Raw genomic sequence first — 13178 nt, 5'->3', positions numbered from 1 at the left:
AATAATAATTTATTGAAATGTTACTCATAAAGGTATCTTTAGAGAACAGATTTCTTTTTTTTGCAAAGCTTTAGTAATAATTCAATTCATAAGACTGTCTTAGGTATATTTCTTTTTTTGTACTTTAGTTATGAGTTTCAAATGTTTAATCTTTTATATTAACTGACCAAAAATGTCTAAAGCTGTCCAAAAAATTTTACATCAACTTGAAAACAAACTTTAATATTTCTTTTTTAAAGACAAAAATTTCAAATTGCTTACTTATCAAAGGCAGCACTTTTGTGAAATCTTGACACTCTTCAAAGGTTGGACTTTGCTCATTTTTTAAGCTGATTTTTTGGGTCTCTGGAGGTATCTCTCCTATAAGCCTTAAATAGTTGTTATGAGAGGTCTATCTCTGACACCTACCTTAAGAAATACTGGCCCTATACAACCTGTTTCCCGATCCTGGGTAATTCTCAGCTAAAGCCCCAAATTACAACTCAATGGCTTTACAGCAGAGGGAAAGATATGTCCATATTAACAGGATGCCATCAGACTACTTATGGGAAAGACAGGGCAGGGACTATTTGGTGAGGAGGTATTCATCAACTTTTAACTTGTTTATAGCCCTCACAAAAGATTGACTGAGATCTGTAAACTGTAGAAGGTAATGACCTTTTCAGGGTAGAATCGAACATTCTAAAAAGAAACACAGTCTTATTTGTATTTCAAAAATTAGATCACATTCAGAAACAGGATAGCCTGATGGGACAAAGTCTGCATGAAGTACCGGGGAGTCTGTTTTTAGAAAGGCTGTCCTTTAGTCTTCTCTTAGAATAGAGGGAACAACTTGAATGTAATTATTAGTAGAAGTTTGGGAATAAACTTGAGAGGGCTTGGAAGTTAAAGAGAGATGCTTCCAGTGAGATTTGCCTACAGAAACGTTTCCATTTTAGTTCATAAGGAATACAAGGTTGGAACGGCATGGGCACTGTAACCTAGGTAGATAAGCTAGTTACTTAGTTAACTTTGTTAATATCTATATTCGGATGCTGAGAATCTCACCTTTGTTTCTCCTCCATATGAAAAAGAACACTAAGATTTTCTAAATATCAGTAGATACAAATTCACAAAACAGTTACTGAGAAATCACTTTGTATTAGACATCATTCTAGGACCAATATAAAAATTATTACGATTCTAATATGCTAGGTGGGAATCATTGAATTTTAAGTAACCTAAGAGACTGGACTTGCTTAAGATAAGAAACAAGGAGAAAGGAGATATGGGAGAGTCTGACGATGAACTTAGACTACCACTTGGGATTTGGGAACTACCTAAAATCAATGGAAGGAGATGTAGTACTTTTGACTGCAAATAAGTAGTGTAAGAAACAGTGCAGGTAGTGTAGCACAGTGCTTAAGATCATGACCAGGAGTCAGAAGTCTTGGATTCACTACCTGGTTCTACTACTTTCAGCTGTAGAACTGTCAGCAGTGGTATGTTATTTAAAAGTAGACTCCAATAAGATATAGATGCATATTGTGAATCACAGGCAACAAAGAAAAAAACACAGCAAAGACGTATAACAAACCAGAAGGAATAAATGAAATGCTATAAATACTCAATCCAAAAGAGTGCAGGAGCAACGCATAACAACAAAATGGAAAGGTAAAAAAACAAATGGCAAACCAGTAAATAAGCATTCCAAAAATTATATTTTTGTAAAGGGCAGAGACACTTCAAAGTCAGAGATTTTCAGACGGATAAAAAAGCCAAACTCGGCTATATGCTATCTATAAGAAAACCACTTTAAATGTGAAAAGACACATTATAAATCAAAAAATGGAAGAAGATATACCTCCCCAATCATGCTTTGGAGGTATTCGTCTTGGCTCCACAGATTTCCCTGGTCCTACAACAAAAATCCTTTTTTCTATCTTCCCGACTTGTTCTCTGCTCACTCTCAAAAAATAAGGCAGCAGTGTACTTTTAAAAATTTGGTAGCTCAGACTGTAACAGGCAATTCGCTCTACCCATTCATAGCTCTTTCCAAGACAATATGATTTTCCTTTTAATTATTTTTCTATTCTCAATATCTTTATTAAAAACTATATTATCTTTTCAAATACCGTTAATTTTAAAACCAATGAAATTACCTGCCAATTCTTCATGTTTCGATTCATTCTCATGTTTATCTTCAGTTAGTTCTACATTAGCTTGATTACTGAAAAAATATTTACTTAATTTAGTATTACATGTTAATAATACATTTTCATGAAATCCTATATCTTTTAAAATCTCTATTATTATATACTTCTTCTCAAGTACTCTTGTTCTATTGAAAGTGCAAAATGTGGGGTCTGTAAAGAAAAAAGGTTTCTTAAAGCTTAATTACAGCTGCCAAAATACAAAGGAACAAAATGCCATATTTTTAAAATTTATACACATACACAATTCTACACATAAATATGTGCATTTACATGTCTTAGGATCCAGATATCCTTTCTACCCTAAAGATCAGAAATTGACCACAAGCTATGAGAACCAGTGAAGCCTACATGGAAGCCAGAAAAAAATGCCAGGGTTAGCATTTACATGCTAATAAGCATTTTAATCTTGAAATAGGAGTTGAAAAGGAGTGTTAAATCAAGAAAAACTCAGCAAGGAGATAAAGAACCTTGAGCGAGTTTGAATTATATTTATTAGTTCAGATACTGCTTTCTTTCAAACCCAGGTATCAGTTCTTCCTTTTTCAGTCTGCCAACCCTGTTTTTAGTGAGATTGTTAGCAAATCAAAATATATATATATATAAAACCATAAAAATAACAGCAGCAGCAAACAATATTGCATAGTCAATACTATGCTGTACTCTGACTAGTCTATTTTGGAGCAGAAACAGTAGATAAGAATATTGTTAAGAAATCAGAAAAAAATTAAATATTGCAAAGGGGAAAAAACTTGTGACCAACAAACCTGTGAATACTTTATCTGTTGTCACTGGTAGGAGAAGCAATCACCATAGGCCCCAAGTGTCCCTGCATAGGGATGCCAAGAACGCAAGGCACGGACCCCACTTTCTTGGGCCACTTCTCAGGCTTGTATTTGTAGTGAGTAACCTTGAGAGATGAAGCAATATTTCTGGCCAAAGAGCTGGCTTGTTTCTCCTTTACTATACAAGCAATAGATTCCCCAGGTCCAATGATCCTCTCTTGTACAGCAACCCACCAAATGCGCAAACAGCCATCACAGACCTCCATGGGCCTTGTGCAGCAATTAAGGCAAATGAACCTCATACCCGAGTACTGCTTCTGTTGTGAGAAATAAAGTCCTTTGATTCTGACCCAGAAATTTTGTATCTACTGTCAGCATCCATAAAACTGGAAGGCTAACTTGTTAGCTTCCAAATAGGGTAAAAACCTCAGACCCTATACAGTTTATGACAGTCACTGCTTTGTCCACCCCCTATTAGAAACTAAACATCTTGAGAAGACAAGACACTGTAATAGCCAGAAGTTATGATTCTCCTGACCCTTAATATAATTACAGTATGATGTACTTAAAATCTTAAAATTATAATCTGATTTCCATTTATAACTTAAAAATTAAATAAAAATGAAGCTGAAGAAATTAAACATATCAGGTTTCACAAAGGTCTTGAGAATGTTAAAGGTCCACCATGCTTACAGGGGACCAGCTCAGTCAACTAGTAGGATTTCCAGGATAAATGAGGTTTTCTGATAGTCATTAGGGTAAAATATACACAAAGATAGGGCACAGATGAAACCTGTCTTTGCTCCCTGGTTCCCCGTTCCGTTTCTGTTCCTTTTCCCCGAGTTTCTAACAGCTACCTGCACTCTCTTATTTACCTTGTCTGTGGAAAATCACTTGATAAATTATTTTCCTAGTAAGGTCTTTTTGGCAATGTGCTATTAGTCTCAACAGTGTCACGGACATGAAATTTCAGATTTCTGGAGTCAGAGTGAGCTCTCGAATGCAATATATTCCATTCATATAGAAGAAAAACCCTGACCAACATAATGAACAGAGAATAGAGGAATAGAGTTAAAAATGAGATTTTACTTTTGTCTGCTCTAACATTTACCTATTTAAATCCAGGTATATACCAGCTTTCTAAAAATAGAGAAAAACACAAAAATCATTTAATGATTAGTTTAAAATATTATATTTACATTACCTATGTAAAGCTTTAAAGTGTGTGGAGTCATTAGAATCCAATTCCTTATTCAATCTTGAATAATCAATGGAAGATGTTAAACCTTTCTCAAGTCTGGCAAAAAATTGCTCTTTTTCCTCTTGTTCTTCAAATGTGTCCAATCCCAAACCGAGAACACTATGGTTGAGCTCAGAAACTACTATCTCTAAATGAAAGCACAAATACATTAACATATAGAAGACTGGTAAAATTTTAATGACCAATTTACTGACATTATATAGTAAAATTAAAAAAAATTAAAACATACTTTAATCTTTCACCCATCAACATAGTTATATTCATAATCAATATGCAAGGTTACAAGGCTTCTCTAGAAGTGTAATTCTAAACCTTCTAGGAAGACAGTAAATCTATGTGCTTCATAAAGTAAGCTCTAAGATAGTTGGGAGTTAATTTGTGTAAAAATTCTGATTATAAGCATAGTAATTTATCTGTCAACTCATATGCCTCACATTTCTTACCATTTGTTTCTAAGCTGTCAATACTTATAAGAGAGGTTCCACTGCTCTTGAGAAACTGAATCCTTTCAGCAGATTCCTCTTCTATTTCCATAATAGGCTGGGAAGTCTTCTTTGTTTTCAAATAGCTTACATTTGTTCCAAGCAGTCCTAGGGATGAGATTTAATACATTTGGTTATTTGTGCTCAGAAAATTATTTTGACCACTATGCCAACACAGTAACACTATTATATTAATTTTGTGGACAGTTGCTACAAAATAAATCTAGTCCATTAAATAAAAATCCATCAGACCTAAAATTCACAAAATAAAAAGTATAATTCTATTTGTTTACAGTATATTTAATTACTTAGAATATTTCAAAATTTTGCATAATGAGGACAATAAGAGACAAGATTTTTAAAAATTATTTTGAAGCACAGTACTTAATTCAGTGTAACATGCCACAGTTTAAAGAATGTCTTCTGCCCTATGTGAAGGAAGAGCAGGAAATAACTACGTACTAAAAAGGAGACAATTCAAGGCAGTGGGAAGCAGAGGTCCACACTGAGAGGGACAGGCCACATCTGAGGATGCAGAAAGGTCAGGGAAGGTAGGCTTAGAGAGTGAGGGCAAGTCTAAGCCCAGAGCAGGAATCTATGGTCAGATCATGTTCATCCTCATGGGCCAGGGGTAGGGTTTGCTCTTTATTCCATAAAACATTAAAAAAGTTATTTGATATCAAAATTTCTTTATCCTAGTACATATTTATTGTAGGAAAAAAAAAACTGGTATAAGAAGAGAATAAAAAGTTATGTGAAATAAACATTAAGATTAGTAAAATATCACTTTTGCTTAGAAAGAAGCCTTATTAAGAAGTCACAAATTCTGACTTCAATTTCCTAATCAGCATCCTCTTAGAAAGGGTTCAGAATCTATTTTATGGCTTTGTGTGAATAATGGCTTTATAGATCAGATAACTTCCACAGCTGCAGAAAATCAAGAGAGATATCTACAACATTTCAAAGGAAAAAGTGAATGCCAAGGTTGGATGCTGTGGGGTGTCTGTCCAGGGTCTCATCTGGCTCCAAAGTTGGACTCGGGGATGTGACCCCAACTAACTGAGCTCAGAAGAGACTACTGTAACTGAAACCAAAATCCAATTTTGTTAATTATTATGAAGAGTATAACCAGCGGGAGGATTAGATAGTTTCACCCTCAGGCAGAACATTTTATCTTTATAGCAACTGAAAGAAAAAGCAAATTATAAGGCTGGAGTTGCTCAACGTTGATGTTTAATGGTGTCTGTCTAAGACTGGTAATGTGTTCCTCTCAAGAGGGTGTTCACTTCTCCCTCAGAAGCTTCTATACTCTTGATAACAGGTATCATATCTTTTCTTTGTATACTAGTGCCCAGTACTTAGAACACAACATAAACTCAATAAAAGTTTGTGACTGAACCAGCAGCCAGGTTATGTCCTTGGAAAGAGAAACCCTCTCCCTTATGTTTAAAGGGGCACAGTCGAAGTTTGTTTCCTAAGTATCCAGTATCCTACTTTGCATCTTTTACTAATCAAATCCACTTCTGAATGAAAATTATTTTTAAAAAATTATTACTTTTAGTCAGGTTACATTCAAGTGCTGGTCTAGGACCTATTTTTTCTCTTTGGGGTGAGTCTGCACATTCCATCTCTAATTACTTTCTAGAACAGAGGCTTTAATGCTCATTAAATCTAAAATCTTTGTCAACAATTCCAATAGTACTTCATCATTTAATAACAAAGAATTCTTCACATGCAAACGTTAGCATTATTGCATGGTTGAGTGATTTATAAAAAAATACACAGAAATTTTCAATAAGGCAATTCCTTATTGTACACTATTAAGAAGAACAGAGAAGTGATTACCAAATTCACTCTAACATTCACTTGTTGAACACATTTATTATTTACTATTGAGGATCAGAGGATATAAAAAAAAAGAAAGTGCTTCCTGCCCTCACAAAGCTCCCAATCTCGGGAGTAGCCCTATGGCTTATGAATATCAACATGATGTATAAGTGCTATTGTGGTGTTCTGCCATGGAAACAAAGGAAAAAAATAGTTGTGTTAACAAGGGAGCTAAAAGAGTTCGGGTAGAACTGCAAAAAAGAGGAAATGCCAAGCTTTACAGAACAAGAAGGATGAGAGGAAAGGCATTTTAGTGGTAAGAAAGCATGAGGTAATGTACAGAGGCATGGAGCCAATGGTGCTGCCAGAAGATAAGGAATAACTGAGTGTGGCTGGAGCATACGAGGCTAGAAAGGAGGATTCTAGTCAGATTATACAGAGCCTTAACTGTCACATTAAGGAATTGGAGCTCAATTTTATAGGAAAAAACAAAAGCCAAGAGTAAATTCTTCCCTTATGGAAGACACAGAAATCTCTTCAGTTTATAAAGTGGTGCTTAACGATCTACAAACAGTGTGAACATAGAAGTAGTCTGGGGTTCCTTACAGATACAGCAGCATCATGTCCAGTTTGCTGAAAACACTCCAGAGAGTATTTTCCATTTGTAATGATTTGATAAGGAATAGTTCTGAGAAAGGTATACACATATGCTAGGCAGATCAATAATGAGTTCTCTATCATGAAGGCAGTAAATTATTTTACTACTGTTATTAACACATCGATACCAAAATCTATAGATTTGTTAAAATCTTCTCCATGCAATGACATTGATATATTTCAGACTATTTTATTAAATCACCTTAAGTCAATTTACCATTAAACATGATTATATAAATATATCTATATTATTCATCACCTTAATTTGATTAAATAAAAATTATCTCAATATAAAATAACCTAATGCAGAAAGTCTCAATTATATACTCTATAATAAAGTGAAGTAATAGGAAAGTCAATTTAAACCTCAAAAATTCATACTATTAGTATTATTTTCCTTATATATTTATAGTACAGTAACAAAATACAGGATTAAAAGTCTTTGACTGACCCCTTGTGGTCAAACAATTTGAAATGAAATATAAGCAATATTTACCACCATCTTCAAAATCATCTTCAGTTATCCACCATGGCAGTGTATCTTTCTTTTTCACTTCTTTTTTAGGTTGTCCAGGCGTTTTGTTTGAATTTTCAAAAGAATCATCTGAAAGCTGCATCAGATATGATACTGAATTTTAAATTTGAAGATCCCAGATTCATCACTAAAAATGCTGGTTTTGGTCGTCTCATAGTTCAGCTATCATATATAAACAATATTCTCAGCAACAATGTATAAACTCATATTTGTAGACATATGTGGCCAAAATAATTTAAAAATCAAGCATATGTCTCTGAACACCAATTTCATACCCATAATTAAACAAGTACACTAACTAGGGAGAAAAACATCAACAATAACAATAAAGAAACAAAGAAAACTTGATCAAGCAACTTAATCAGGACAGAATTCAAACTGAAGTCTCTAAAATCTGTCCACTTTCCACTACATTGTGTAGTTCCCCAACTAGGACACTGCTACCAGAGTGACCTTTTAAACTTCCAAGATGACAACACACATTTCCACCTACCAATCAAACAACTCTACCTCAATGACTTGAAAGAATGTCAACTCAAAATGTTCAAAAAGAACTCACTGCCTTCCTGACAACTAGGCAGTAAGGGAAGAAAAAAAACATTCTTTATCTCATCTGGATTTTAGTTGTGTCAGCTTCCATTCAGGCTCTAAACTTCACTATCACCTTGAAATGTTCTTTTTCTTTCTTCTCCCTACATCAGAGACTCAGTCTGCAACTAAACCCCATGGCCATGTAAGAGTATGAAAGAAGGAGTATAGGTTTTGCAGGTCTGATAGGTCTGAGTTCAAATTTCCACTTTGAAATATAATAGTTCTGTTGTTTAAGGAAAATTACTCCTCTTTTTAGTTTATTCATCTGTTAAAAATAGTCATAGTCGCACTGACCTTGCAGGGTTGTGGCAAGAATCAGAAAAAGAAATGGAGAATGCCTACCCTACTGTCTAATACATAGTAGGCAGTCTCACTTTTGACAATCTTCCACAGTGCTTTCCAGATTACTTTCATTAAAAACCAAACAACAAAACAAAAACCTGGTCCCCATATAATAACAGTGCTAGCAAGGATATGAATAAATTGAACCCTAATATGTTAATTCACTGCTGGTAAAGGAATGTCAAATGGCATAGCCACTTAGAAAAGTCTGGTGCTGGCCTTGGGGGTGAGGAAAACAGGAATAGGGGCTGGTAGTTAAAGGGTACAAAAAAAAAACCAAAAAACAGGTCTGGCAATTCTTCAAAAGATTAAACAAACATAGAGTAACCGTATGACCAGCATTTCTACTATTAGGTAATACACAAAAATGAAAACATACTTCCACGTAAAAACTTGTACACAATTGTTCATAGCAGCATGATTCATAATTGCCAAAAAGTGGGAAGAATTCCAATGTCCATCAACTGATAAGTGGGTAAATGAAATGTGGTAAATCCAGACAATGGAATACTATTCAGCTATAAAAAAGAATGGAGTACTGGCATATGCTACAACATGAACGAATCTTTAAAACATTCAAATTAAACTGAAGAAACTAGTCACAAAAAACCATATAGTATATGATTCTATTTCGATGAAATGTTTATAATAGGCATATCTTCAGAGATAGGAAGTAGATGAGTGGTTCCTAAGGCTGGGGCAGGGAGTAACTGCTAATGGATACAGGGTTTCTTTCTGAGGTGATGAAAATGTTCTAAAAGTGATTGGGACTCAGAATATATTAAAAACCATTGACTTATATACTTTAAATGGGTAAACTATATGGTATCTGATATCTCAATAAAGTTGTATAAAGAAAAGCTGGTCCCACTAATCTCCTTAAAAACAAAGATATGTAAACCATCTTTGAACAAACTGTTTGAATAATAATTTATCAAAATGACAAGAGAAGTTAGCATGACTCTAAAATCATAGTTTTCATTGTTAAAAATGAGACACTGCCTTACCCAAATCTCTAACATAAAAGCTTTTATGAGTGGAGGTAAAATATGACAGGAAGGGCTTAGGGAGGGAAAGAGGAAAGGAGAAAGTGAGGGGTAGAGGGAGTGCTGGACGGGTGGTAAATAAGGGGTAGAAGGAAAAAACTGACCTGTACTGCTTTTTATCTTTTACAATGAAAATACTTCCCATAAGTTTAATTTTCAAAATCTTTGATATAAAAAAATCAGTTTTTCAAATGGGAAGTGAGACTCATACCCTGAGTATCTAATACATCCTGGTGATTGGTAGATGTTTTTTAAAATCCTTACAACAATTCTACCAAGTAGGCATATTTTGCTTATTAGATAATGCAAATGAGATTCTTTCTACTACATCATATATCAAATTCCCTTTATGCACAAGAATGTCAGCATAATATTTTAAAATGTGACTCTCCTGAATGCTCTACTAGGCTTCTCCATTTATATAAATACATATGATATGGTTGGTGTAACCCTCTATTATTCATTTGGCAAACTCTTATTAAGCACCTATTAGGTACTGCTGGTATACTTAATACTGCTGATATTAAGCACCTATTAGGTACTGCTGGCTATGAACATATAGCCATCACATCACAGACCATACATTCTTATAATGGGAGGCAAAAAACAGACCTATATAAGTAAAACAACAAATGGTGCTAAGTGCTACATAGAGAATTAAATACATGGTATACTAAGAAGTGACTTGGTGGTTACTTTTTTATTGGAGAACCAGAAAAAAAAAACTCTCTGAGTAGTGATATTTAAGATGGGATCCTCTCCAGCCAGGTGAAGAATAGGGCAACAGCACTATTGGCAGAAGGAACAGCTAGTGCAAAGATCCTAATGTAAATGAGCTTGGCGTGTCTGGGGGGAAAAATGGCCACTGTAGCGTAAGTGGATGAGGAGGAAGAGTGGTATAAAATCAGTGAGGCAGACATGAGTAAATTATCCAGGGAAGGAGTTTGGACTTTTTATCTACAGGTGATGGGAGGCCAATAGAGTATGTTTTACATAGGGGAGGAACAAAGTCTGATTCATGTAACAGATAATGTTGGCTGCAAGAGTGGTGAAGGAATGCTGAGACAGTACTTGAGAACTGCTGCAGTAGCTCAGATGAGATGTTGGTGTCCTGGACTAGGATGTGGCAGTTGACAGCACTTGGTGACGGACTGATTACATCTTAGAGGTGAAAGACAGAAATGAAAGATGAGTTTCTCATGAGACAAATTTACAATATAGCTTTTAAAAATATAAACTTACCTCTTTCATGAACTGTTCAAACTCTTCATCCAGGTCTTTGGAATAGTGAGCCATACTCAGAAATTTTCACTTCCCAAAGTAAACATTCCAAAGTATTTACAACACTGGAAACACTAAGTAACAAGAGATAATAAACATCTTTTGAGGAAAGCCACATCACATCATGAAAACAACCAGACTTAAACCTCAGACATTGCTCTCACAATTTAGTATATATGTACAATTTTGGGTCAGTAAGCTGGACAAGAGATTTCTAATTCATACATAAAACTGATTTAGAAAAGCAGCTTTCACAGTCTGCCTTGTTTTAGGATCCAGAAATACACATTTTTGTTGTTAACATCCAATTATTAAAGGTGGCCTCCACAATATTTCCTAAGCCTATAGTATTAGTGTGTTAAAATTTTACATTCTTTAAACAAACCAAGTCATCTCAAGAAATCTTTTAAAAATTATAAATTAGCAAATCCAAAAGTCCATTTCTTTTGTGCAAAGCTCAAAACAGAGTTTGTGCTGCATTATCATTCGGTTAGTTATTTATCAATCCATATTAATTGTTTTTCAAAATAGATTGTTTTCAGATACGGGGACAAATGGAATGAAATGGAATTTATTAAGACTCAAAATCTACCTCAAATAAAATTAATGGAGTATACAAATCAATTACAATGAATTGCTTCTTTTGAAGAGAGGGGAGGCCAACAAAAACGATGCAAAAAGAGACTCGCAACGCAAAGCTCTCTCCCCCCTAATGAACTCCAGATCTGCCTCAGCTTCTGGACTGCAACTCGACGCACCTAACGCCACACCTTTTCGCAGAGGCAGGTGAGAGGGGATGGATGTGGAGACTCGAGCAATATTTTGCCCAACGTGCGGAATAACACCTTCTTCCCCTCATTAACATTTCTGATCAGTTCAAGGTGTATGCGGTTAAGGTTTTGGCCCCAAATTCTTGGTCAGAGGCCGATCCCACCGAAAAGGTCCTTGGCTAGGCGGCGTCCCGGCTCCAGGAAGCGCGGGTTCCAGAGTTGGGGGGAAGACAAAGAAGCACTGCAGCGGAGTTCGGGCGGACCAGGGGAGTGACCCAAAACTAAGATGAGGAACGGGCCTGAAGAGAGTCTCGGAAACGGTGAACCCGCTAGGAAGCAAGTGTCCACGCCTCACCTACCTTCGCCTCCGAATTCCGCGCTCTGCCGGAAGGTCTGCCCGGGCCCCGGCAGTTGTCAGGGTAACAGTCTTAAGCCACTGGGCTCCGGAGTCACGTGATTTGGTTGGTCGCAAGACTCATGGGCCCTGCAAGACAGCGGTTAGTGTCTTCTTGCCTCAAAAAGCGAAAGTTGAAACGGCTGCGGCTCAAGATACTCTGCTGGGTAAAGAGCCGTCGCTGCTGTACCAGTAGAAATTCCGCGGCTTTCTCTGCGCTCCTTGGAAAAGTGGATCCACGTACTAGTCACAGGAACAGGAACACAGGCATGATGGGTGTTGTAGGCCCAGCCCGTGGCTTCCTGGGAAATGTAGTTTAGCTCCCCTAGTTCTTGTATTTCCGCGCTTCTTAGCGCCTCTTCCTAAACTTACCCACCCTTGTCCTTTTGGCTCTCTGCTTTCCAAGCAGAAGTTTTGAAAACATTTAATGTATTGGATTTCCTCCACGCGCGAAGCCCCGTGTGGGCATTTGAGAGAAACAAATCTGTGAGAAAGAACTCTGTTGTCATGATAGGGACACTGTTTTTCCATCTAGTGGGCAAGAAATTGAAAATACCCATAAGCACCCCACCCGCTATACCTCCTTCCCCCTCATTCTATAGCGGCATCTTACAATTACTTTCTTGGATTTTCATTTTATTTTACTTTTGCTATTTCTTCCTCTAAAAAAAGAACACAAGTTGGAGTTTTAGAGGACAGCATTTAGGATACTGAAAGTAAAACCGACTGCAATTGAAAGGATTACTGGTGGCAAACATAAGGACATCATCATCTCCAGCCTGAATTTCTAATTCAGCATGTGTTTATTGTAATACAAATATGTACATACCAAGAGCTGTGCCCTACGATAGAGTTGAATAATAGAGGTTTGTTAAAGCTACTATTTATTGAGCACTAAGTTGATAGGAGCTTCACATGCATTATTTCGCTTAATCTTTGTAGTCTACAAATCAATTCAATTCCATTTGTGGTTTGTTTGGTGTAGGTACAAGATAATGATAGGTTCCAATTCTAT

The 13178-nt window shown here is 36.0% G+C and overlaps 1 protein-coding gene across 3 annotated transcripts in view; it reads right to left on the bottom strand.

Moving 5' to 3' along the window:
* Positions 1-12435, bottom strand: part of CEP162 (centrosomal protein 162) — an 87701-nt gene extending 75266 nt beyond the window's left edge. Inside the window, exons 1-6 of one of the 3 annotated variants that reach the window (XM_039853305.1) lie at positions 12129-12435; positions 10961-11073; positions 7701-7815; positions 4682-4828; positions 4182-4365; positions 2142-2209 (exon numbers count right to left, since the gene is read on the bottom strand). In XM_039853305.1, coding sequence (XP_039709239.1) covers positions 2142-2209; positions 4182-4365; positions 4682-4828; positions 7701-7815; positions 10961-11014 — 568 coding nt within the window. In that variant the 5' untranslated portion in view covers positions 11015-11073; positions 12129-12435. Of the gene's footprint in view, positions 1-2141; positions 2210-2959; positions 4012-4181; positions 4366-4681; positions 4829-7700; positions 7816-10960; positions 11074-12128 lie in introns of those variants that run through there. The other 2 variants (XM_039853306.1, XM_039853307.1) reach the window with 2 other exon arrangements.
* Between the last annotated feature and the right edge of the window lie 743 nt (positions 12436-13178).

The sequence above is a fragment of the Pteropus medius genome, unplaced genomic scaffold (assembly GCF_902729225.1).
Source record: "Pteropus medius unplaced genomic scaffold, Ma_sr-lr_union100, whole genome shotgun sequence".
NCBI classification, from domain to species: domain Eukaryota; kingdom Metazoa; phylum Chordata; class Mammalia; order Chiroptera; family Pteropodidae; genus Pteropus; species Pteropus medius.
The sequence above is the reverse complement of the archived record's forward strand: the minus strand, read 5'-3'. Positions and strand labels throughout refer to the sequence as shown.